General features: G+C 41.6%; 1 protein-coding gene across 6 annotated transcripts in view; it reads right to left on the reverse strand.

Moving 5' to 3' along the window:
• SYT11 (synaptotagmin 11) overlaps window positions 1-24,703 on the reverse strand; it is a 41,595-nt gene that overhangs the window by 8,893 nt on the left and 7,999 nt on the right. For 3 of the 6 annotated variants that reach the window (XM_074938917.1, XM_074938916.1, XM_074938920.1), the window contains exons 2-3: window positions 9,350-9,381; window positions 7,484-8,307 (exon numbers count right to left, since the gene is read on the reverse strand). In XM_074938917.1, the coding sequence (XP_074795018.1) occupies window positions 7,484-8,307; window positions 9,350-9,381 (856 nt within the window). Of the gene's footprint in view, window positions 1-7,483; window positions 8,308-9,349; window positions 9,382-9,610; window positions 9,630-24,703 lie in introns of those variants that run through there. The other 3 variants (XM_074938918.1, XM_074938922.1, XM_074938921.1) reach the window with 2 other exon arrangements.

Here is a 24,703-nt window from a genome sequence, read left to right on the forward strand (position 1 = left end):
CAGAACTACTGATCCAGACTAAAGTTTGCAAAAGCACTTAAGTACCATTTTCAGTATTCACCTAGGAGCTAAGGCTTACTGACCTTCAATGAGATTTAGGGTCCTGAGCCTCCTAAGTCATTGAGCACTTTTGAAAATTTTACTCCCAGTCCACGCCTCAAGGCTGAGAGAGTCTGGATAAGTGAACTGTGTTGAATAACACGTGCTATGTTATCCTTGAAAATAGTAAGCTTAACAAGCTTAAAATAATGCAGGCTTCCAAGTGTTAGAAATGGATTTTGCTTTAGATACCCACAAAGTTAGCCTAAGCTTTTGCACTCTCAGTGAAAATGGATTTACAATTCGTGAGTGTGAAACTGATGCTATCTTTTACTGATATCCAACTAAGATACGGTGCCAGCAAACATAGCCCCATCATGAAAATATGAGATCCTGCTGCTTTGTCAGGTCTGTCTGGTTGGTGACCAAGTGGTGAAATATTTCCTTTAAATATTATTATTCAGATTTGTTGGCATTATTACTGCTAGGTATTTAAATCTGGGAGGCTTCCACTATAATTTAAAAATTTTTGGTAGCATCTTTGTACATAAGGGTTCAAATGTATTTAATTTTAAGACCAACTAGCTTCCCAAAAGTAAGATCTTGTACCTGAGGCACAGAATTGTAGGGAAGGAGTAAATATATCAGTAGGTTCTCAGCAAAGAGTAAAATGTTGTGGCTGTGGCTGCCAATTTTCACTCTTCTAATAGTCCAAAAGGTGACAGGCAGGAGTTTTAAGACCAATGCATATAATAAGTGAGATAAAAGTTAGCCACATCTGATTACTCCTTCAGCTTTCAAGAGCTCAGACGATGCATCAGTTCTGCTGCTGTTGGCTTTTGATAAAACATATTGATCCATGTAACAAAGTAAGACCCCAGATTGAAGGCCTCTAAGGTTGCAAATAAAAAAGAAAATCCCAGAGGAAACTGTCCAATGCCTTTTCTGAGTCAAGGCTTAGAATGAGTGCATTTGGTTTTGTCATAATATTCAAAAGTCACCTTACATTGTTGCCAGCTACCTGCTGATACCAAAAAATAGATTGATCTGTGTACCTAATTGTAGGCAGCAGGGAGCCAACCTGTTGGTAAAGTTCTTTCTAAGGTTTTGCAAACGACATTAAGGAGGGAAATGGGCCAGTAAATGCCAGATTTTAATCTCTTTTAGGAAAGCTAATTGTAGCCTCAGTAAGAGTTTGTTACGCTTTTTGTTAGCTTGAAGTAACAGTACATTTTGTGTAAATTGGGTGACAGCATTAGAAAAATTCGTATATAAGTTAATGGGAATTCCATTAGGAACTACAGCTTTACTGTCTTGTAGCTATATAATAGCTTCTTGGATTTTCAAAATGTCATACTCCAGACTTTCATATATTTGTTCTAGAAGAGTTATCTTCAGTATGAACTTTTTTGATGTCTGTAGGATTGTGCATCTCTTCAGGAATGCACGGCTCTCACTGAAAGTGTTCTTTGGTTATTAGTAATGTTACATAATGTGCATCCCTGATAAAGGTTATAATGGGGGCTATAATTTTTTTTATTTAGACTGAATTTCTTGTTAGTGATGCTTAGACGTGACTATCATGTTGGTATCTAAATAACTTAGGTTCTAAGGATACATACAGGGATACTGATCAGTCATTTCTGGTTGACGTTAATTAATTACAAAAAGAAAATACAAACCAACTATATAAAACCTTAAAGTTCCTCTGTCTGACAAGTTGGGAGAGATGAACCCTATCCCAAATATGAGGGCAGAAACTGCCTTAAGCTTCTCTAAGTTAATCTTGTGGCTAGCCTTGTGATGAAGTCACAGTGATTATCATGTGTGCTTTATACTTTTATTAACAATTTCCCCTGATTAAATGAATCCAATATGTTCAGAGACAATACATTTTAATTACATTCAAATGGGTCATTTCTATCATAAGACATTATCTTTGTCCTGGAGAAGAGTTTGTGAGGAAACTAACAAGACTGGACAGGGAGATGGGAATAGCAGACAGCAACAACTTGGATGAACAGGAAAAGAGTGGAGTGGTCATGAGCAACAACAAAGCATGGAAGAAAATTTAGTGGTAGGGAGCAATAATGTTAAAATGAAATGATGTGGGAGGGGTTGTTTTCTAGTTTACAAGGTTAAAATGAAATGATGGGGGAGGGGTTGTTTTATAGTTTAAAATCTTTCATGCTAAGAGATCCTTTATAATTTTTGCTTGTTTGTTTGTTTACAGGCTGCACATAGAAGAAGAATTTAACCTTACAAATAAAAATGCAGCTACCTCTAGGATGAGACACAATAGCTCTTTAATAGAGAACCGCAAAAATTTACCACATCTTAGAGCAGGAAATTAAGAAGAGAATCCCATATACAATTGAAACTAGAGCTGAGTAACAAAAATAGATCAACCACTAAAGGAAAAATCAGAATTGGAATGCAAGTACTGTCTCCTCATTATACTTCTAAATAGCCCCATTGGGTTTGCTTGCAGAGCCTATGAGGAGTAAACCAAAATGCTGGAATTTGCACATTTATATTTCAACTCATAAATTACAGGGGGGAAAACCATCTCATACTCAAAACTATTCAGCAGTTTCTGCTGTCTGAAAATTGCATTTAGTTTTGCAATGCTTCTAAGGAGTTTATTTTTAAAAATCATTCTTTAGAAAATTTCAGGTAATACACTGGATAGACTGAATTTTGATTCATGTGATGCTCTCACTCCATATATCATTCATAAACACAGATCACAGCTTAATAGATAACACTTTATTAGCAGTAAGAGGGTGTAACTGGCTGTTTCCCACCAAAGCCTTTGAGGAAGATTTGGGACTGCAGTCTGCTGACATTATGTCTTGTCCTAGTTTCATCCTTTAATTCTCCACACTTATTTATTGCACACAATTCCAAGGTGCCCATTACTGTAGTAGCTAGGAACCATTTACATAATTTAAGGAATAGAATACGATACTTAACCAGTTAGGGAACAACAGTTGCACTCCATCCTGCAGCCACCACTGTTTCTTAAAGGAGACTTGATCCAAGAGAGAGCCATCCATGACACTAATTCTCAGTGGGAAGTCCACCTCACAGTCAGGAGACAATCTGCCAAACTGATGCAAACTGCCTAATACCCTAAAGGCAGCAAGATACAGCGTCTAACTGTTCTGGCAGCAGAGGCAGGGCTAGCGCATTGGGGGCCCTAAGCACAAATATTTTGGAGCCCCCTTGCCCCTCACCCATCTCTTGACAATACTAATTGTATTATTTCCACAAATCAAAGAATATACCTACCCAACACATACAAGTCCACATTAAATATAAGAATAGTATTTTGGGGCCCCCTTGAACTGCTGGACCCTAAGCAACTGCTTAGTCTCCTTATACCTAGTGCCACCACTGTCTGTCAGAATTAAATTTCAGACTACAGGGTCCAATACTAAATGCAGTGCTCTCCTGTGGACCAAATTCTGTTGCATGATCTGAGACCTCTGTGTCGCTCTGGCAACACACAGAGGCCAGGAAGGTGCAGCAACTCCCTCTAGTAGGGGGAGTTCCCAGCTAGTTCTTCCTATGCTAGGGCTGCAGTGGTATGACTGTGCTGGAGGGGACAAGGTAAGAATACCATGGCACTCTGGCTACTCAGCGATGCCATAACAGACTATTGAGGCTATAGCCAGCAAGTATACTTTAGAATAGCCTCTTTCCATCCCACAGTGGATACTAGGCACAGCTGAAAATTCTAGCCCTGCAGTTTCAGATTTGCAGAGGAAGATTCAAACATCTTCATTAATCACAGCTGCCATGGCAGGATAAAGGAGGAAAAGGTATCTGATATGGTGGCTGGTTTTAAGACCTAAACTGTTTAAGGTTTTAAAGCCCAAGGCAACGTGTTGCATCGAGAAGTAAAATGGCAGACAATACAGAGTGCGGCGATCTGCTATATTCTGCACTAGTGCAAGTTTCTGGGTAGTCCTTAGGGATAGCCCCAAGTAGTGTGTTCAGTAATCTAGCCTGAAGCCAATAGTGAGGTGGATGACAATGTCTGCTTCTGAAAGGAATTAATCTCTTGGCCAGCAGAACATTAAAAAGACATATATAGGGACACGGCTGAAATGAATTTATTAAGATATCAGATGTGTACACAATCTTGAGAACTGGAGGACAAACCACCCTCAACTGGAGTGAGGTCACAGCTTCTGCCAGCCCCTCAAATACTTTCTCTTGCTAATAGGTGGTTAGTTTTCATTCTGGATCTTTGTTCAGCTAGACAACAGGATAGAGAAATAGCACTGAGTGCATGGCGCAAAGAAAAGAGAATAGTAGCTTATTGATGGCACTGCAGCACATAGCATCTCGTATGAGATGTGGTTCTCCCCCTCAGGCAGAGGGGGTACTTGAAGCAGGGGTCTTCTACATTCCAGGGGAGTACCCTAACCACTGGAATAAAAGTTATCAGGGAAGTCTTCCTTCTATCCTCCCCACCTAACAGCTAGGCACCTACTGCCAAGAGAGGGTTTGCAGCTGAGAATCCCAAGCAGAGATAGGTGCATATCTGCAGGTCTGCCTATATCTGAGACAGAATGGGGCTTAGCGCACACCTTTCTCATCAGCATCTCCCACTGGCTAACTTCCATGTCTGCCTGCCTAACGTGCTGGCTTTTGTGAATTGCAGTCTAAGGTTCCTAGCTCTCCCGATTCATTAAATAGGAACTCAGGTACCTAACTCAGTTGTTAATTGCAGTGATTTTCTAGGTGCCGAAAAGTTAGGCATGGTGACACTGAGCATCATCATACCTAAACTCCTTTTGTGCATTCAGGCCCCAATGAGTTAAAGATAAAAAGAAATCAATACTAAACTACTTTCAATTTAGAAATGTACAAGAAAACAAATCAACGTGTATTAAACTTTCTTTATCCAAGTATGCGTTATTTCTAATTTTGCATGACAGGTACTAAACAAAAACGGAAAATAAAACATTAACCCATAATTAGAAAAGAGACATACATACACAGCAGCAAATTACAAGAGTCAACCAGCCTTTATAGCAGGGTGGATTTGATTTAAATCAAATTGATTTAAAGCATGATTTAAATCACTAGTCAGGAAGACTCGATTTAATCATGATTTTCTACATAGAAGTGCATTCTTGTTGGTTGTTATAACCTGAATACAACATATTCTTCACAACTCAGGGATAAGTGTAGGTTTCATTTTTAAAAGGTATACACTATACATTTTTAAACAGTGATTTATTTTGAAAACTTTTCAGATTAGTTTTACAGCTATATCAGAAAATGAATGATTGGTTATTTCAATTACCTTTGGTAATTGAAGCAGATATTTATGAAGTCATTGGGAGGTGAACTACCTCCAATTCAAAAGGTTAATCATTAATATTTGGAGGATTTTCTTGCCATGCTGTATTAGGAGGAGAACGTCACCAGAGAGACATTTAAACTGTTTTATTTAACTAAAACAACAGTGTTAAGTATTCTGGATTTTTTTCTTCAACAGCAAACATACAATATTTTAACAAAACAAGCATATGTCCCACACTTCTCACATTTATCTCCAGACTTCTTCTCCTGGTCCAGATCTATTCCGCCCCCAACAATCTTCTATTCATTGAATTTTCTGAAACTTTGCACTTTTAGAGAGAGGTAAGGGATTAACTCTGTGTACACAAAGTTGCAGAGGGACAATAGAGTTAAGGTCTGTTATTTCTCACCTCTCTATATTATTTATTTATTTTAAAAACATTTTTGCTGTTAACAAGCATGTTACCTCTGGAGACATAAATCCACAGTTTGAGAACTGCAAAAGTATGCATCTCTGATGGTATCTTCTAAACTGAGCACTGAGTCTCATTGGGTAGATAGAAAGGTTAACCTAAATAATCTATACAGAAGCCTGTGGAACCCCATAAAATCGGGTCCCTAATCCATGAACTATTGGAACTCATTTACAAAACTTTTCTTAAACATTACATGAATATATTGTCTCAAACTATAGAATTATAATTGATAATCCCTATTCCATGGTGAGATATCTTTGAGCTATAATGTATCTTAATTAAAACTAGGTTTCAGAGTAACAGCCGTGTTAGTCTGTATTCGCAAAAAAAAAAGGAGTACTTGTGGCACCTTAGAGACTAACCAATTTATTTGAGCATAAGCTTTCGTGAGCTACAGCTCACTTCATCGGATGCATACTGTGGAAAGTGTAGAAGATCTTTTTATATACACACAAAGCATGAAAAAATACCTCCTCCCACCCCACTCTCCTGCTGGTAATAGCTTATCTAAAGTGATCACTCTCCTTACAATGTGTATGATAATCAAGTTGGGCCATTTCCAGCACAAATCCAGGTCCCCCCCCCCCACACACACAAACCAACTCTCCTGCTGGGGGGGGGAGGGGGGTGTGTGTGTGAGAAAACCTGGATTTGTGCTGGAAATGGCCCAACTTGATTATCATACACATTGTAAGGAGAGTGATCACTTTAGATAAGCTATTACCAGCAGGAGAGTGGGGTGGGAGGAGGTATTTTTTCATGCTTTGTGTGTATATAAAAAGATCTTCTACACTTTCCACAGTATGCATCTGATGAAGTGAGCTGTAGCTCACGAAAGCTTATGCTCAAATAAATTGGTTAGTCTCTAAGGTGCCACAAGTACTCCTTTTCTTTTAATTAAAACTATAGGTTTTTTCCTCAAAAAGCATTTTATCAAAAAAATCCAATTTAAATCCAAAAAATCTGATTTTTTTTTTAAATCATTGATTTTTATCCACCCTGATTTACAGACTCTGTTAAAAATTCCCTCCTCACTGATGTGGTCCACACTTTACTGTTTTGGTTATAGTGACATGGTGTGATTCACTTTTGCAGCAAAAAGAAAAGGAGTACTTGTGGCACCTTAGAGACTAACAAATTTATTTGAGCATAAGCTTTTGAGCCGTAGCTCACGAGTAAAGAAAGTACTCCTTTTCTTTTTGCGCATACAGACTAACACGGCTGCTACTCTGAAACTTTTGCAGCAGTGACACCTAGCTGTTTGAAACAATGGGGTTTAAATGAAATGATTATCATTAATGAAATGAAATGAAATGATTATCAGGCACTAAATATAAGAGGAGACAAGTACTTCTGTGGGTATTTTACTTTGGAACCATTTACATAGCGACTTTTGGACAAGAACCCAGAACATAAATAACCTGGGATCCAATCCTGCAAGCCTTTCTGATACAATTTCTCCCAGTGACTTCAATGGGACTAGTACAAGTAAGAACTACTCACATGAATAAGGGTTTGCTGTATGCCTGGTTCCTAGACATTTTGAGTCCCCTCTGTCAAGAAAACTCAGCCTGACTGGGGATCAGCTTACATAGGGTCAAGCATAACCCGTGAAGACTCCAAACTCAGAGAGAGAGGTCACTTACTTGTATGTTCCTTTTGATGATCTCTCGGGTTAGCTGGACCTTTCCAGTGCTTGGATCCACTCCAGAGAGGGGCACCATGACTTCTCCAATCACATCATCTCGAGAGAAGCGATCAAAGCTCAACACCAGGAAGTGAAGCACCAAATCCTGGAGCTGGCTGTAGGGGATCCCATAGAAGGTAAAGGTCTCATCAAAGATAGGGTCCAGGGTCTTGCGCAACACACGAGTCTTCACTCGATGCCTTTTGTCTGGAAGAATTGTCATCTTGATGTAGGGGTCAGAGCCCTGAGTGTGCTCATCCATCACTGGCAGCCCATGGGCCTCTTGAATGGTCACCACCAATGCTTTTTTGGGGAAATTGTAGTCCACTGAGAAAGTCAGTGTTCCCAGCAGGACAGCCTCTTCTGGGGAAGATGGGGAGGAGATTTTGCTCCCACCTGGAGTGATGCTTTGATCTGGACTCAGTTCATCTCCGTAATCCACTTTTATTGGGAGCTGGTCGATACAAGGGGCTGCATTCATCCCATTTGGTGCCTTCTCAGAGCCCACTAAACCAGCTTCTGCAGCATCTACCAAAAGGTTTCCTCTTCCAGTCTCCTTGACAGTGCCATTCTTGTCTCTGCGGATCCGGATAATCTTCTTCTTGTTACTCAAGGTTTCCGGATAGATACTAATGCCTTTCAGCATGTGAATGAATTTGTAAGGGGGCGTTTTGTGCTTTTTTTCTGCTTGCTGGTGGCAGCATGTCCACACAAATACTGTTACTGAGACAGACACCACAAGGACAGTGGCACCAATAAGCCCTGCCACAATCGGAGGCACATCTGTAAAGAAGACAAAACAATTAGGGATGAGATAGCCCTTAGGATTATTATGTTCATACAGCCCTTAAAAAAACATGTTATTCTAATTAAAGAAAATACACCCTACACCTCGTAAAACCAACGAACCTATCAAGTGAATATGTCTATTATTACTCAATGATCTTGGTGACAGAAATGCCTTTGGAGCTTGAAATTATTTTCCTAAAATTGTTCTTTTCCATGTGGGACTCAGTTCCACACACTTATAGAGGCCCTAGGTTTTGCTTAATAACATCTTCAAATTTTTATTGCTCCTTATTCTCTCAAATCAATTTTGTGTGCCATCATCATCAATGTCAGCACTGCTCTAGTAAAAGTGTTTACTAGGGAACTACAGTTTCATGGGCCATAAGAGGCACTCTCACACTTTATGGCTTCTTTAAAAATAGTACTTGTTTCTAGTTTAATATCAGCAATTGAGTAATAAGTAGGTATACTATTTAGAATCCAGAGTTCTGTCACACTTAAGTAATTTTAAATATTAGACATTTGGCCCTAAAATGATTCACTGTAAGGACTGTAACCTCCCACCCTGTTCAGATACTTGAATCTCAGACATGGCTATAGATTTTGGATACTGACAACTGTAATTTGTATATATTAAACATTTACAAAAATTGTTTCCATTTACATGAGGATTCTCATCCTGAAGGATCCTATATCATTTTATGAGCCTCACAGGCTACATATAGAGGAATCACTTCATTGACCACTAAATGCTACTGTTTCTGGGGTGGAAAGTGGTAGCTAGTAAGCGTGCATATTGATACTAGACAAGAGTGTAAGGCAGGAACTGTAGAATATCATAAAAGTCAACCTGCAAGGATAATTTTAGATAGATTTTAAGCAGGTACTGGGACTTACATCCCTACATTTGAGAAGAATGCCATGTGATATGAAATGCCCACAAGTGTGTCTCATCCACAAGTTTATTTCTTTGTTAACCACTCCCATTCATGGACAATGAATTTCTCTGCTTCCACACCTGTTTCAGTGTCATTACCTGTTGTCTTCCATATCTTGGCAGACTGGCAGCTGCAGAGAGAGAGGAAAGCTTTCTAAGGGGGTGTTTCACTAGGGGGTGTCTCCCTATCAGCCCCAAAGAAAAAAGTCCTATCATCTGTGACCAGGGTCCCAGTGGGGGCCAGCTGTGGTCACTCAGTTAGGGTAAACTGCAAAGAATGGGGCAGACAATCCCCAAAAAGCTGGTGGATATTCCAATACTCAGATTTACCAAGCCAGCATAAAACAGCTTCTTTATTACCTTACTGGTTACTCAGAAGTCCAAACAACACAGTTCCCTTAAAGTGATCCAGCCTCAGGCCTCCATCCAGGTACCTAAGTCAAATATGATGATTTCTGAAAATCTTATTTCATCATATAAAAGAAAAGGTTCTACCAATCCCAAAGGATCAGACACATTACCTCCCAGGTTATTGAATATTCCAGATCTTACCCAAATACACGCTACAGCCAATTCTTATTAACTAAACTAAATTTTATTAAGAAACAAAAGAGAGAGAGTATGGTTAAAAGATCAATATACATACAGACATGAGTTCAATTCTTAAGATTCAGATTCATAGCAGAGATGGTGAGCTTTATAGTTGCAAAGAGTTCTTTCAGAAATAGTCTATAGGTTATAGTCCAATGTTTATATTTCAGGGTGATCCAGTTAGAACTGGGATCGCAGTCCTTATGGCCTAAGTTTCCACTGTATGAAGCCTCAAGCAGCTCTGAGATGAATAGGATCAGGACCCCAGGATCTTTTATACAATTTCATGTCCTCTTTGACAAGTTGGAGTTCCTCGGGGAGGTCCATCTTTGCAGGAGGTCCATCACCAGTACTTAGATATAGAATTAACATAAGGCAATTTCCTTGTTCCTCCACCGTTCACAGATGATTTGCTATACATTTCAAAGAGAGACGAATACAGAGAGATCCCATGTTTACAATTAATTTAAACGCTAGGGTGTTCTTTTGAGCTCTGAATTATCAGAATACAGCATAGACAGGGACTGTTGATTACATTGTTGACCATTACCCATATACATGCAAAAAACCACAACCATTACCTCCCCACATGTCTTTAAGGGTCAAATTTGAGTCATTTATTTTGCAGGATGTTTAACCCTTTCTAGCCATGTGTCACACCCTCAATGTGAGTCTGGTGTGGAAGGGAGAAATTAAAGGTCCTGGATACATTTTAAGGACCTTCCAACATTGATATGTGCCATGTTTACACTGAATTCTTAGTAAGGCCAAATTACTGATGCATGCTTTTGCCCAAGTTAGAACCTTAGTCCATACTTTGTGAAACACTTTAGTGATTCCAGGATTTAGTCTATGTATTGACTTAACATAGCCATTAATGTTCTTCAAAGAGCACATACTCTGGCATTCAACCATGAGGGCTGTGAGGTGTTATACCTCAGTTTCCCTTTTTTGCACAGCACATTAGGTCCACAATGTCTTTTCTCCTGTGTACAGTTTCCAGATCAGATACAGGCATTCACTGTGAAATATCAGTATCACAAGGCCTTTTAACATAAAGTGTGTTCTTATGTATCACTCTTAACATGTTCAAGGGTTTTTCCAAAAGATTAGGCACATTGTAAATTTTTACAGTTTTTGGTATCAGCAACATGTTAGTTACAATTATTAGCAATAATATTAACATCAGTTCTATCACATGTACATTTACAATAATTTTTGTCATACCAAGCCTTTTGTTTAGACAAATAATTTGTTAGGTTAGCTTGTTCAATGTCCCTTTTGAACTTTCGTAGCTTTTCCTTTACTTTAGGATTTTTCTTAACATAGGATTTCAGTTTAACCGCTTCCTTGAGGTTTTAGTATTTTAGAGATGAGGGAGACAAGTTTGTAAGGGCATTTTGCTTTTTAAGAGTTAGCTTGCTTTTCTTTTTTTTTCTTGTCAGGTAGGAAGTTTGTATGGACATCATGCCTTAAAGAGACACAACCATTTTCTATCATGTCTGAACTATAGTTCTGCTTTTCACCTAGCAATTTCTGCATCCACAAGGTATCAGATGCACTAGCTAGAGCTTACTAAGAAATTACATGACAAATCCAAAGTGTCTATGGGTCTATTCATAAGGCTGCTCTGCTGTGTAAAACCAGGAATCTAGCCTCTTTCTTCAACCTGAGACACAGACTGTTCACTTTCAAAATCAGCTAAGGAAGCCTCCTTTAAGCTATTCACACTAGATTTTTCTAAAGCAAATTCAGTGGATTCATTTTCATTTGAAAGACTTTGGCCATTAGGCATCAACATACTTTCCTCAGAAGAGAGACTGTTTACTATCAACAATGGCCCATTAAGAGTCAATGGAAACAATTCCTTTTCACAGACGTCAAAGACTTCACCAAGAAATTCCTTTCCTTCTGCAGTATTATGCACTGCAACAGATTCTTTCTGAGCTTTATTTATGTCCAGCACTGACTTTGGCACAACAGACGAATCACCAACCTCCTTCTGAGTTTCACATACATCCAGAATCACCTCTGACCCATCAGGAGGATTTTTACACAATCCCCTTTCAGGTAAATTGCTAGACTTCATAGTCAAAAGATTAGAAACATCCTCTTCCTTGTTAAAAGTTTCCCCACTGTCAGTGGGTAACATAGTTAAATCACCTTCATGCTTTCCTTGTGCCCTGGCTATATCAACCTGGTCAGACAAGGTTGTCATATCTTTACCCAGCAACATACTAGCAACAGGCAAAATAAAAGCACCAGAATTGCTTGGTCTCTGGGAGCTACTTATGACATTAACTGGATGCAACCTAGTTGTAATGTCATTATGACTAGCAGACAGAAATTTAGGACCACTTCCTTCCTGGGCTTTTGTTGTATCCAGAATCAACTCTGAGTTAACTAATAAATTTTCAACCATCATAGGTGACAGGCTTCTTCTGTCTGCTTTACAGACAGAGAACTAGAGAGACACTGTTTCTCAGTTGCTATGCATCCGATGAAGTGAGCTGTAGCTCACGAAAGCTCATGCTCAAATAAACTGGTTAGTCTCTAAGGTGCCACAAGTACTCCTTTTCTTTTTTCTTTTTACGAATACAGACTAACACGGCTGTTACTCTGAAAACTGTTTCTCAGCAGGCATGCTGCTATTCAAAACAGACAAACAATTGGAGATATGTTTCAGAGTAGCAGCCGTATTAGTCTGTATCCGCAAAAAGAAAAGGAGTACTTGTGGCACCTTAGAGACTAACAAATTTATCTGAGCATAAGCTTTCGTGAGCTACAGCTCACTTCATCTTTCTCTTTGTTTCAGCACCCATGGCTGATTTCAGACATACACCCAGACAATGTGACAGCTTCCTTAACATGCAAGTTGCCACTCCCAACAGATAAACTGCTATTCTCCATATATAAGAGTCTCATTACACTGAGCTGCTTTAAACAAATCACTTACTAACAATTCATCACTTACCAAGACTGTATCCTTTCCTTCCTCAGTTAGGGCTTTAACCTGATCACCAACTTTAATTTGCTCTAGAGAAACATTTCCCTGAGCCTTATCTAATGGCAGATTTACTTCTGAGATATCAGACACAGAAATTTCTTCCACATATACACTGCCTCCTTGCATAGATAAACAGCTGTCTTCCTTAGACAAGCATTTGGAGAACCGCTCCATAGGCAAGTCCTTGCCCCCTAATAGACACAGGTTCAGGATTATTTCTTTCCTGTGACTGGTTTATGTCAACCTGATTGAACAAAGCTTTAATATCATCCCCAATAAAAAGATCCTTAGGCAATAACTTCCTTACACCAGCTCTAACTTCATATTTAACACCATTCCATTCAAGGTGGATTTTGGCTAAAGGCACTTACAGTAAACTCATAGAGGATTACAATATGCACACTCTGATCTTATAAGTAATCTTCTTTAACAAGTGTGATGTTAGAAGCTGGAACTTGCCCTAAACAGCTTTTACCACTGACTTTTTACATTCTCTACACAATTAATGAGGTTACCTTCACCTGAGATCACAGTAAAAGCATTTACATAAAAGGTGGCAGTGTTGGGGTATATTTGGTTACACACAGACAACTGCTTAGAGTCAAAAAACATACCAACATTGTTACAAACTGGATAGATTCTATCCCCATCTTTGTTGTTGAGAGGAGCTGGCTTTTCAGGATGATACAGTTCCTGTTGTTCCTTTATTCTCTTGAGTTGGAGCTTAAGTCTGTCCACTTTTGCCTTAGCTTCTAGTTCCTGTAATCGAATATATGCCAGTCTCTGTTCATGTTCAAAACACAGGCGTTCTCTTTCCATATCAGTTATTTTTTGCTTTTCCAGAAACTGAAGATATGCCATTCTTTGTTCAAACTGCTACTGGTTTCTCACTGCAAGCATTTTCGCTACGTCTGCTTCCTTATCACTGGTTTCAGAGGGGTAGCTGTGTTAGTCTGTATCAGCAAAAACAACGAGGAGTCCTTGTAGCACCTTAGAGACTAACACATTTATTTGGGCATAAGCTTTCATGGCCTAGAACCCATTTCATCGGATGCATGGAGTGAAAATACAGGAGCAGGTATAAATACATGAAAGGATGGGGGGTTGCTTTACCACGTGTGAGGTCAGTCTAATGAGTTAAATCAATTAACAGCAGGATATCAAGGGAGGAAAAATAATTTTTGAAGCGGTAAGAGAGTGGCCCATTACAGACAGTTGATAAGAATGCGTGAGTAACAGTAGGGAGAAACTAGTACTGGGGAAATTAAGTTTAGGTTTTGTAATGACCCAACCACTCCCAGTCTCTATTCAGGCCTAATCTGATGGTATCCAGTTTGCAAATTAATTCCAGTTCTGCAGCTTCACGTTGGAGTCTGTTTTTGAAGGTATCCTGCTGTTAACTGATTTAACTCGTTAGACTGACCTCACACTTGGTAAAGCAACCCCCCATCCTTTCATGTATGTATACCTGCTCCTGTACTTTCACTCCATGCATCCGATGAAGTGGGTTCTACCCACGAAAGCTTATGCCCAAATAAATGTGTTAGTCTCTAAGGTGCCACAAGGACTCCTCGTTGTTTTTCCTTATCACTAGCAATTAACAGATTTTCAATTCCTGCCCTGGGGCTTTTTTCTTAAAAGACAACCCCCTCTGTGAGCACAATTCTTCCAGGCTTTTTCTGTCAGGATCTTAATCATGAATCACTCACTGTAACTGATTTTTAACCCTTAAACTCTCCAATATCCAACATTAATTTTTGACAAGCGTGTGGTACTGATCCAAAAACCCAATTAACCTGTGGTAATGTGTATCCTAGCATGACTACGTCACTGTGGCTGGGGTCCCAGTGGGGGCCAGCTGTGGTCACTCAATTAGGGTGAACTGCAAAGAATGGGGCAGACAATCCCCAAAAAGCTGGTGGATATTCCAATACTCAGATTTACCAAGCCAGCATAAAACAGCTTCTTTATTACCTTACTGGTTACTCAGAAGTCCAAACAACACAGTTCCCTTAAAGTGATCCAGCCTCAGGCCTCCATCCAGGTACCTAAGTCAAATATGATGATTTCTGAAAATCTTATTTCATCATATAAAAGAAAAGGTTCTACCAATCCCAAAGGATCAGACACATTACCTCCCAGGTTATTGAATATTCCAGATCTTACCCAAATACACGCTACAGCCAATTCTTATTAACTAAACTAAATTTTATTAAAAAACAAAAGAGAGAGAGTATGGTTAAAAGATCAATATACATACAGACATGAGTTCAATTCTTAAGATTCAGATTCATAGCAGAGATGGTGAGCTTTATAGTTGCAAAGAGTTCTTTCAGAAATAGTCTATAGGTTATAGTCCAATGTTTATATTTCAGGGTGATCCAGTTAGAACTGGGATCGCAGTCCTTATGGCCTAAGTTTCCACTGTATGAAGCCTCAAGCAGCTCTGAGATGAATAGGATCAGGACCCAAGGATCTTTTATACAATTTCATGTCCTCTTTGACAAGTTGGAGTTCCTCGGGGAGGTCCATCACCAGTACTTAGATATAGAATTAACATAAGGCAATTTCCTTGTTCCTCCACCGTTCACAGATGATTTGCTATACGTTTCAAAGAGAGACGAATACAGAGAGATCCCATGTTTACAATTAATTTAAATGCTAGGGTGTTCTTTTGAGCTCTGAATTATCAGAATACAGCATAGACAGGGACTGTTGATTACATTGTTGACCATTACCCACATACATGCAAATACACAAAAACACAACAATTACCTACCCACATGTCTTTAAGGGTCGAATTTGAGTTGTTTATTTTGCAGGATGTTTAACCCTTTTTTAGCCAAGCGTCACACCATCATTACCACCAGTTTAGCTCCACCAATGGAAGCAGTGGTGAAAGCATTAGTGTAGACAGGGCTCCAGGTGGCTTCTGGTGATTTAAACACTGAGTTGTCAGTCTTTGCTCAGAACGGGTCTCAGGTTTAAAAAAAAAAAAAAAAAAAAAAAGACAGTGCATCTTATAAATGACTGATATCCCATATAATTTGTCAATGACAGTTTATTTGCAATTCCTAAGAAATAAAATCTTCTAAAATACAGGAAATTGCACTTGCTCGTCTAAAATTTGCCAGGAGGGCGATGACCCACAATTTATTGCCTCCCTATTTTTGCTTTCCTAGCTACAGGCCTGTGTGATTCTAATTGTGACAGATATTGCAATCCCATGCAGCATCTTTGGGGTCCACTGTATGAAATATATTAATGGTTTATGCATGATTGTGTTCTACTCCATGGTGGAGGCTTTCCATGGATCCTCCAGGAACTAAAAACAGTAGGGGAGTAATTATAAGGGGGTGATTACTCTGGAGATTGTAAACAATTCCAAAGAAATGCCACCCCCTGCGGTGTTTGAAGATATTGATTGAAACTGGATTTTTCCAGAGATTTGGACAAAGAAAGGGCTTTCGGTATAAAAAGCATTTCGATTTACATGGCTTTCTTTTGATTTGGCAAACAGAAAGGACCCACTTGCGGAAGGTTTGGAGGGCCTTTGGCTTACTAGAACTTCATAAGACTGATGGATGACCTCTGGTAAGCTTTTAGCATGCATATAGGAACTCTTATTTTTTATGGTTTCCCTGTAACGTTTTTGCCCTAATAAATGTGTTTGCTTGGAAGAACGGTGTTGTCACTGGTAAAAAATACTAATTGTCTTCTGAGAGAAAGTAACATATAGGCTGGCCTTTAGGCAGAGGGGCTTGCCGGGGATGTGGCACTAATAACATTTGATTTTACATTTAGGATTGTGAAAAAGTAGACATTTTTTGTTACAGGTATAAAAGAAAAGACTAATGATATCCCCCTGTGGTTCCTGTGCCTTTGAAGATTCTCTTGAAATCTGATAATTTTGGGAAATTGTGTTGTCTTGGTCTCTGGTTTTCTTCTGCATTAAGATCTGCATGCATTGAGATTGACTGATGGGGAAGCCCAAGATCTTGTCTTTATAAAACAGCAGTCTGAAGTACCAGCAGACACACTACCTCCATCTGCACTTTAGATTTGCATTATTACAAGCAAACAGTTCAGCTGAACTTTGTTACTTGTCATAGTGCAGTGTGTTCATCCCGGCTGTTCAGAGTGTCTGAACTCTCCAGTTATTGCAGTAGCAGACATTACGGTTGCCTATCACCAGGAATCCTAGTTTTCTGTGATACAAAAACCAAAATTCTCCAATAAAAAACCATAAAAATCCAAGTTTTTCCACGGTTAAAATGAAATGCTGAACTTTAGTTACCCTAGAGACAATATATACACGTATCAGTAGAACACAATATTCTAGTGATATATTTACAATTTTTAAGCTGACAGCCCGAGCCCTGCCCATTCTCCTGGTTATCTGACCTGTCCCCATTCCCAATTCAATCAGATAATTGGGGTTCCATTGTATATGTTTTTATTTTTCACAAAATGTAAAAACTAATGATTCTCTTTAAAAATGCAGATTCTACGTTTTTCTGTGGCAAACTGGCAGGGATCCTAGAGATCTACCACACCACATTAAGAAGTTGAATTTTGATAGCTCATGACAGCCCAGGTTGTTTGTTTGTTTTTTTACAAATAAGTCTCTACCCTTTAGACTTTGTCTATGCTAGGAAAGTTAGTACCCGTATTTCAGCCATTGCCACAGATGGCACTGGTGATAAAAGTGTAAGTGATACCAAGGATAGAGCTCAGGAGTTTTTAACCACCGTCTTGAAAATCTGTTGAAATAGGTTTTCATGATACAGTGGTGAGCCCTTTCTATATTAATGGCTTAACATAAGCACCAATCCAGTTGTATCATTGCCACTAGTTGCTATAATGTAAGTTTTGCATTATGTTCAGTGTTTCCAGTGTAGCTGCAATGTTTGCAAACAACTCTTTCTCAAAATGTCCTATTGTGGCACTTCCTCCAGTGGGAACATTGGGATAGTCAAGGCTCCAAGCAGCCATGGGTGTTTCAGCTTGTCAGCTAAACCTGTTTAAAACATGACATATTGGCAAAAATATGAGCTGCTGACAGTGCCTTGTCTACACTTGGACTCCCATTAGTAGAGCTGCACTGGTGTTACCAATGATAGAAAGCTTTTCAGTAAGATGGTTAGTGTAGACAAGGACCCTTGTCCTAGTCGGCAATCAGCCTGAAATACAAGATCCGAAGTGAGAACGACCTTTGTTCATAATAATTTAGATACGTATTTCACTGATGATCAAAACAGGTAAAACAGGAAATGGATGATTATATTCTGAAGATCTGCACAATCTAATTTTGCTTTCACAGGAAAGTGAAATGGGTTGTGGGTGGTTCTTGGGAGAGTACCAGTGCTCCCATCTTCTCAAAAGTGGGGAAAGGGAGGAACTGTATAGGTCCCTTATACAACAGTTGTAAGAGTAGCAGTCCACAGTTGAAGAGGTGCTGAATCAAATATACTTTAAATGTTAACCATATACATTTACCCTTTTAAAATGCCTAAAATAGTAGGTATTCCAAAAAACTATTTTTATTTTTTCTGACAAGAACACAGTCATATGTATTTCCACCTTATGCAACAGAAAGCTTGTATGCATAAAATTACAAGAGAAGTTCTACAGGTAGAATTGAGCGGGGGGAAAGCAATGATACTCTTCTTCCAAGCTCTACCCATATGAGATGTCTAAACTGAGACACTACTCAGTGTAGATCAGGGGTCGGCAACCTTTGGCACGCGGCCCATCAGCGTAATCCGGTGGCGGGCCGCAAGGCATTTTATGTTGACCATATGCAGGTATGTCCCCCGCAGCTCCAGCACGGCCCGCCACTTCCTGCAGCTCCCATTGGCCAGGAACGGCAAACCGCGGCCACTGGGAGCTGTGGGGGGTCATGCCTGCGGAAAGTCAACGTAAACAAAATGTCTCACGGCCTGCCACCAGATTACCCCGATGGGTTGCGTGCCAAAGGTTGCTAACTCCTGGTGCAGATATTAAAAAACGGATCCTGCATGCTCTGTGGAGACAATGCTGGACTCCTCAGCATGGGTTCAGATACATCGCTGGACTTCGTAGCTTTGTCCCTCCTTCTTACATGCTTTGATCATTAGTGAAATGTAACCTATGACATTAAATGACATTAAAACTGTAACCATTAGGCATCTGAGTTAACACCCTTTAAGATGAACAGGGTAGCTCACATTTGATCTTTTATTTCAGGCCCCATGTAAACTAAAGCAGCTATCACAGCAGAGGCTCATACTCTTTTCACATGTTGATGGTTTTCTTTACAAACAAAAAAGGGCTGGAGACTTTCTTTTATGAAAGTTGACATTTTGTAGCACAAGATGGCCACCTAAAAAAATGGTAGCTTGCCAAGTTGCTCTATGCCTAATTTGAGCCCTAGAAGCTGCAGTAGCTCAGAAGAGGGTACAGCAGCCATAGCAGTGTGATCACTAAAAAGGTTGCAAGAGGATTGTGGAACTGCAAGAGGGCCCATTACAACCTCACAGCTATAATTCATAGAATCATAGAATATCAGGGTTGGAGGGGACCTCAGGAGGTCATCTAGTCCAACCCCCTGCTCAAAGCAGGACCAATCCCCAATTAAATCATCCCAGCCAGGGCTTTGTCAAGCCTGACCTTAAAAACTTCTAAGGAAGGAGATTCCACCTCCTCCCTAGGTAACGCATTCCAGTGTTTCACCACCCTCCTAGTGAAAAAGTTTTTCCTAATATCCAACCTAAATCTCCCCCACTGCAACTTGAGACCATTACTCCTTGTTCTGTAATCTGCTACCACTGAGAACAGTCTAGAGCCATCCTCTTTGGAACCCCCTTTCAGGTAGTTGAAAGCAGCTATCAAATCCCCCCTCATTCTTCTCTTCCATAGACTAAACATCCCCAGTTCCCTCAGCCTCACCTCATAAGTCATGTGTTCCAGTCCCCTAATCATTTTTGTTGCCCTCCGCTGAACTCTTTCCAATTTTTCCACATCCTTCTTGTAGTGTGGGGTCCAAAACTGGACACAGTACTCCAGATGAGGCCTCACCAGTGTTGAATAGAGGGGAACGATCACGTTCCTCAATCTGCTGGCAATGCCCCACAATTCACCACAAATCATGGTAGCAATAGTGAAAGCTGTAGACAGAGCTCAAGCATTTTTACCAGTTTGTTGTCCTAACCCACTCAGAGGCAGACAACATGGTGGTAAAAAAAACACTTTAGCCCTGTCTAAATTACAGCTTCTAACAGTGGAGAATTACATCTAAACTGTCCAGCATAGATGAAGCCAAAAGGTGCAGTGATTCAGTGCAGGGTACAAAAGTGGGACCCTGACTCCAATTAAGTACAATTGGAATAGTGCGGGCAGTATTTGCAGATTGTTGCAAATACTTATGTGTGGACAGAAGGTGTGTTACAATCGCAGCAAGTGCTCTTTTTCTAGTGCAGAGTTAACTTCTGGGAGGGTTTTCAAAGGTAAGAAAATCTCTGTGCGGTTGTGAAGAGAAGGGCTAGAGAGAAATGAAACTACTGCATCTATTTTTGGAGGGGTGGGAGGAGTTATCTGAACAGATCATCTGACCTGTTTTAGATTCACACAGCATTGTTAGTCATGGTTTGCTGTTTCTCAAATCCCCATCATACTTCACCTGAATGATGAGGGGAAAGCCTTTCAATACCATCTTTCTTCCTCCCTGGCCTACAACACGTCAGAGAAACCTGCATAAACTACTTCCATAATAAAATTAAATACCAGAAATCAGCCTGATCTCTGCATTATTACAAACTTAGTCAGTGATGGGCAGCACAGTCTTAAAAAACTAACCTTTTGTACGGATTTTCATTCTACACCAGCCAGAGCAGCTAGACCCAATTTTTTAACAAGGCAACTTTGAAAGTGGTAAATGGGAAAGGTATTGAACATCTTGGATTTTTCATTTTCTCATTTTTAAATGCTCTTTGGTCTTAAGAAGAAGGAGGGTGTCATTTGATAGTTAGCTGAACTGCAACAGATTAACATTTAGTGAGCTGAGCGAAAACCCTGAATTCTCTAAGGATACCAATATCTGTAAGCTCTTTACGGTTTTGTCCTTATTGTTAGAAAATAAACTGTCTTCCTGGACTGCAACTGAAACACAACTTCCCAAAGGTAACTGACCCAAGTGATGATAAATTGGCCTCAGGTCCCATGATCTGTGACTAGAATAACTAGAGCATACAGTGCTCATAGATTACATTTACAATTCAGTAGACATGTCTTTGGTTGTTTTTATTTCTAATACTCCCTGTTCCCTCCATATGAACTGGATTCTGCTTCCAACATAGGATTTTTTACTAGTCTTCTCATCCTCTTTGAAGAGAGACAAATAAACGTTAACAGATTATCTGTATAAAATCACTACAGTTACCCTTTGTAGATATTACAAGTTACATGCCAAATGCAAAGAAGATGCTGACAAATGCTGTAACCCCTGTCCCTATTCATTCTGATCTCAAAATACTGCATAATCCTCAAAAACAGCAGAAAAAGCCACCAGCAAATTTCAAATACCCCCACTCCCCCCCAACTCTGGGCTGGGAACAGGAATTAGACTCAGCTGAAAAGACTATTTTTTTTGTTTCTGAAAGTTTTACACCCTACAACCTCTGCCTTAACTATAAACACATTCTGGCCAAAAGAAATAAAAATTATACTGCCTGACAAAGACAGTGCAATTTACAGGAGCCCCTTGCAAACCTCAAGCATAAGGTCCCATTCTGCCTCTAGAGGACCACACAAGGGAGAGCACAGACTGGTGTATTAGGTACATAGGAATTGCTAGATTGTCTCAGAACAGTGGTCCACCTAGTCCAGTTTATGTCTCTAACAGTGGACTGTACCAATAGCTTCAGAAGAAGGTCCAAGAAACCCTTCAGGGGGCAGCTATAGAACAGCCTGCCTACAGGAAAGGCTGCTACTTAACCCTCATTAATTAGAGCAGTGGCTTTCAAACTTTTTTTCTGGCGACCCAGTTGAAGAAAATTGTTGATACCAGTGACCCAACGGAGCTGGGGATGAGGGGTGTGGGAGGGGCTCAGGGCTGGGGCCGAGAGTTGGGGTGCGGGAGTGAAGGCTTCAGGGTGGGGCTAGGGATGAGGGATTTGGGGAGCAGGAGGGGGTAAGGGCTCTGGGCTGGGGGTGCAGGCCCTGGGGTGGGGCGAGGGATGAGGGGTTTGGGGTGCAGGAGCAGGCTCCTGGTTTGGGATGCTCAGGGCTGGGATTGCGGTGTGGGAGGGTCAGGACTCTGGGCTGGGGGTGCAGGCTCTGGGGTGGGGCCAGGGATGCGGGGTTTGGCGTGCAGGAGGGAGCTCTATGTTTGTGGGGCTCAGGGCTAGGGATTGGGGCGCAGGGTTGGGGCATGGGCTTACCTCAGACAGCTCCTGGGCAGCGGCGCAGTGGGGGTGCTAAGGCAGGCTTCCTGCCTGTCTTGGCACTGCGGACCACGCTGCGCCCCAGAAGCAGCCACCAGCAGGTCTGGCTCCTAGGCGGAGGTACACAAGCAGCTCTGCAAGGCTCTCACCCGCAGGTACCGCCCTCCCCCCCAGCTTCTATTGACTGGTTCCCAACTAATGGGAGTGGGGAGCTGGTGCTCAGGCTGGGGGCAATGCGCGGAGCACCGTGGCCTCCCCGCCTAGGAGCCAAACCTGCTGCTGGCCACTTCTGGGGCGCAGCGCAGTGTTGGACCAGGTAGGGACTAGCCTGCCTTAGCCGGGCAGCATCGCTGACGGGACTTTTAACGGCCCTGTCGGCAGTGCTGACCAGAGCCGCTGCGACCCAGTGCCTTACATTCTATGACCCAGTACTAGGTCACGACCCACAGTTTGAAAACCACTGCATTAGAGGTTAGCTTATGCCCTGAAACATGAGAGTTTATATCCTTTCAAAAACTTGAAGTTGTGACCCGGGATGTTTTTATTTTCCATATAAATATACAATCCCATTTTAAATTCTGATAATTTCTTGGGTGCATGTGGAGGTGAATAGAGGGAGGAGTACTTTCTCCTTTCCCCTACTGGTGACCTGCAGCGGTCTACAGAAAAAGGAATCATTCCTACACGCTTCCTAAGATGTGCAGAAATTTATTCCTGCCCCTCCAGCCCTCTGGTTTTGGGAGTGGAAGGAGAAGTTGGTGTACCAGTACGCATTGGAAATGGCACTAAAAGGGCCTGATCTGCATGGTATGTGTCTAAGGTAGGGGTGGGCAATAATTTTTGCAGGGCTTACCACTCCATGAATTTTGGTAAGTCATCACGGGCCTGCACATTTCTACTATATTAATGGAGGGGGTGCGAGGTCTGGGAGGGAGTTTCGGTGCAGGAAGGAGCGCCAGGCTGGTGCAGAGTATTGGGGTGCAGGAGAGGGTAAGGGGTGTGGGCTCTGGGAGGGAGTTTGGTACAGGAGGGGGCTCCAGGCTGGGGATTGGGGTGCAGAGTCTGGGAGTTTGGGTGCAGGAGGGGGTTTTGACCTGGGGCAGGGGGTTGGGGCGTGGGAGGGGGTGCGAGGTGCAGGCTCTGGCTGCAGGGCCGTCATTAGGCATATGCAGCAGTATAGTGCACCATGAAATTTGGGGCACCAAATTGCCCCAAATTTCATGGTGTCCTAGGCAGCTATGTGCTGCATACGCGGCAGCACCAGACCCGCGACCAGCCCTATCCCTTGGCCGGCCCCGCGCAGGTTGTGCCCACTGCAAGGGGCAGGGCCATCCCTAGGGGGGTGTGGGGCCCTGGACAACTCCCTCCGCCCTGCCTCCTACCCTTCCCCCCTGCTCTGCCCCCGGCCCGCCCCCATTCCACCTCTTCCCCCAGCGACCCCGCATTCACCGGCAGCGGCGGGAAGCGGAGCAACCTGGTCGCAGCCCGCTCTACTCCGCCAGCTCCCAGCCGCAGTGCTCTGCTTCCTGCCACCGGTGAGTACGGGGAAAGGATCGCCCCCCGCACCCACCAGCGGCGGGAAGCAGAGCGACGCAGCCCCAGCCCACTCCACTTCCCTTGTCCCAGCCCCAGCCATGTCGCTCAGGTTGGGGAAAGGACTTCCCCTGGCTCTCACCATGCCTGGAACCCCAGGGGTTCACGAACCACAGTTTGGGAACCACTAGTCTAAGGTTTCAGAGTGGTAGCCATGTTAGTCTGTATCAGGAAAAAAAACGAGGAGTACTTGTGGCACCTTAGAGACTAACAAATTAATTTGGGCATAAGCTTTCGTGGGTTAAAATCCACTTAATCGGATGCATGCAGTGGAAAATACAGTAGGAAGATATATATACACAGAGAACATGAAAAAATGGGTGTTGCCATACCAACTGTAACAAGACCAATTAATTAAGGTGCGCTATTATCAGTAGGAGAAAAACTGCAGGAGATTTACAGTATCACACTCCTCTACTATGCACTTTAGGAAGTGCAGGGGAAGGTAGCACAGGCACTGTGGACCTTAGAAGATCCACATCTCATTAATGCACCTGTCCTGTTGATCTTCTAGGAGCTGTGCCAGTAACTCTTGGAAAGCTACTCACAATGCAGCAGCAAATACACTGCACTTGTGCATTCAAAACCACATGGCACCCTACTGACCACTGGTGCAGTTATAGTGGTGTAAGTTGCAACAGCACAGTTCTCTAGTGAGTAAGCACCAGATGAAAGTTATAATTTTGATGAATCACTCCTGCAAGAAACTAACTGGGTACCTCTGCAGTCAGAAGCAGTAGAATTTCCTACCAAAGCTTATTCCAAACCATCTTTCCCATCTGCTGATGAGAAGTTTGTTCCAACTGCCCCCAACCAATTTCTTCACTTTTTCCTTACTCC

The sequence above is a fragment of the Natator depressus genome, chromosome 24, assembly GCF_965152275.1.
Source record: "Natator depressus isolate rNatDep1 chromosome 24, rNatDep2.hap1, whole genome shotgun sequence".
NCBI classification, from domain to species: Eukaryota; Metazoa; Chordata; order Testudines; family Cheloniidae; genus Natator; species Natator depressus.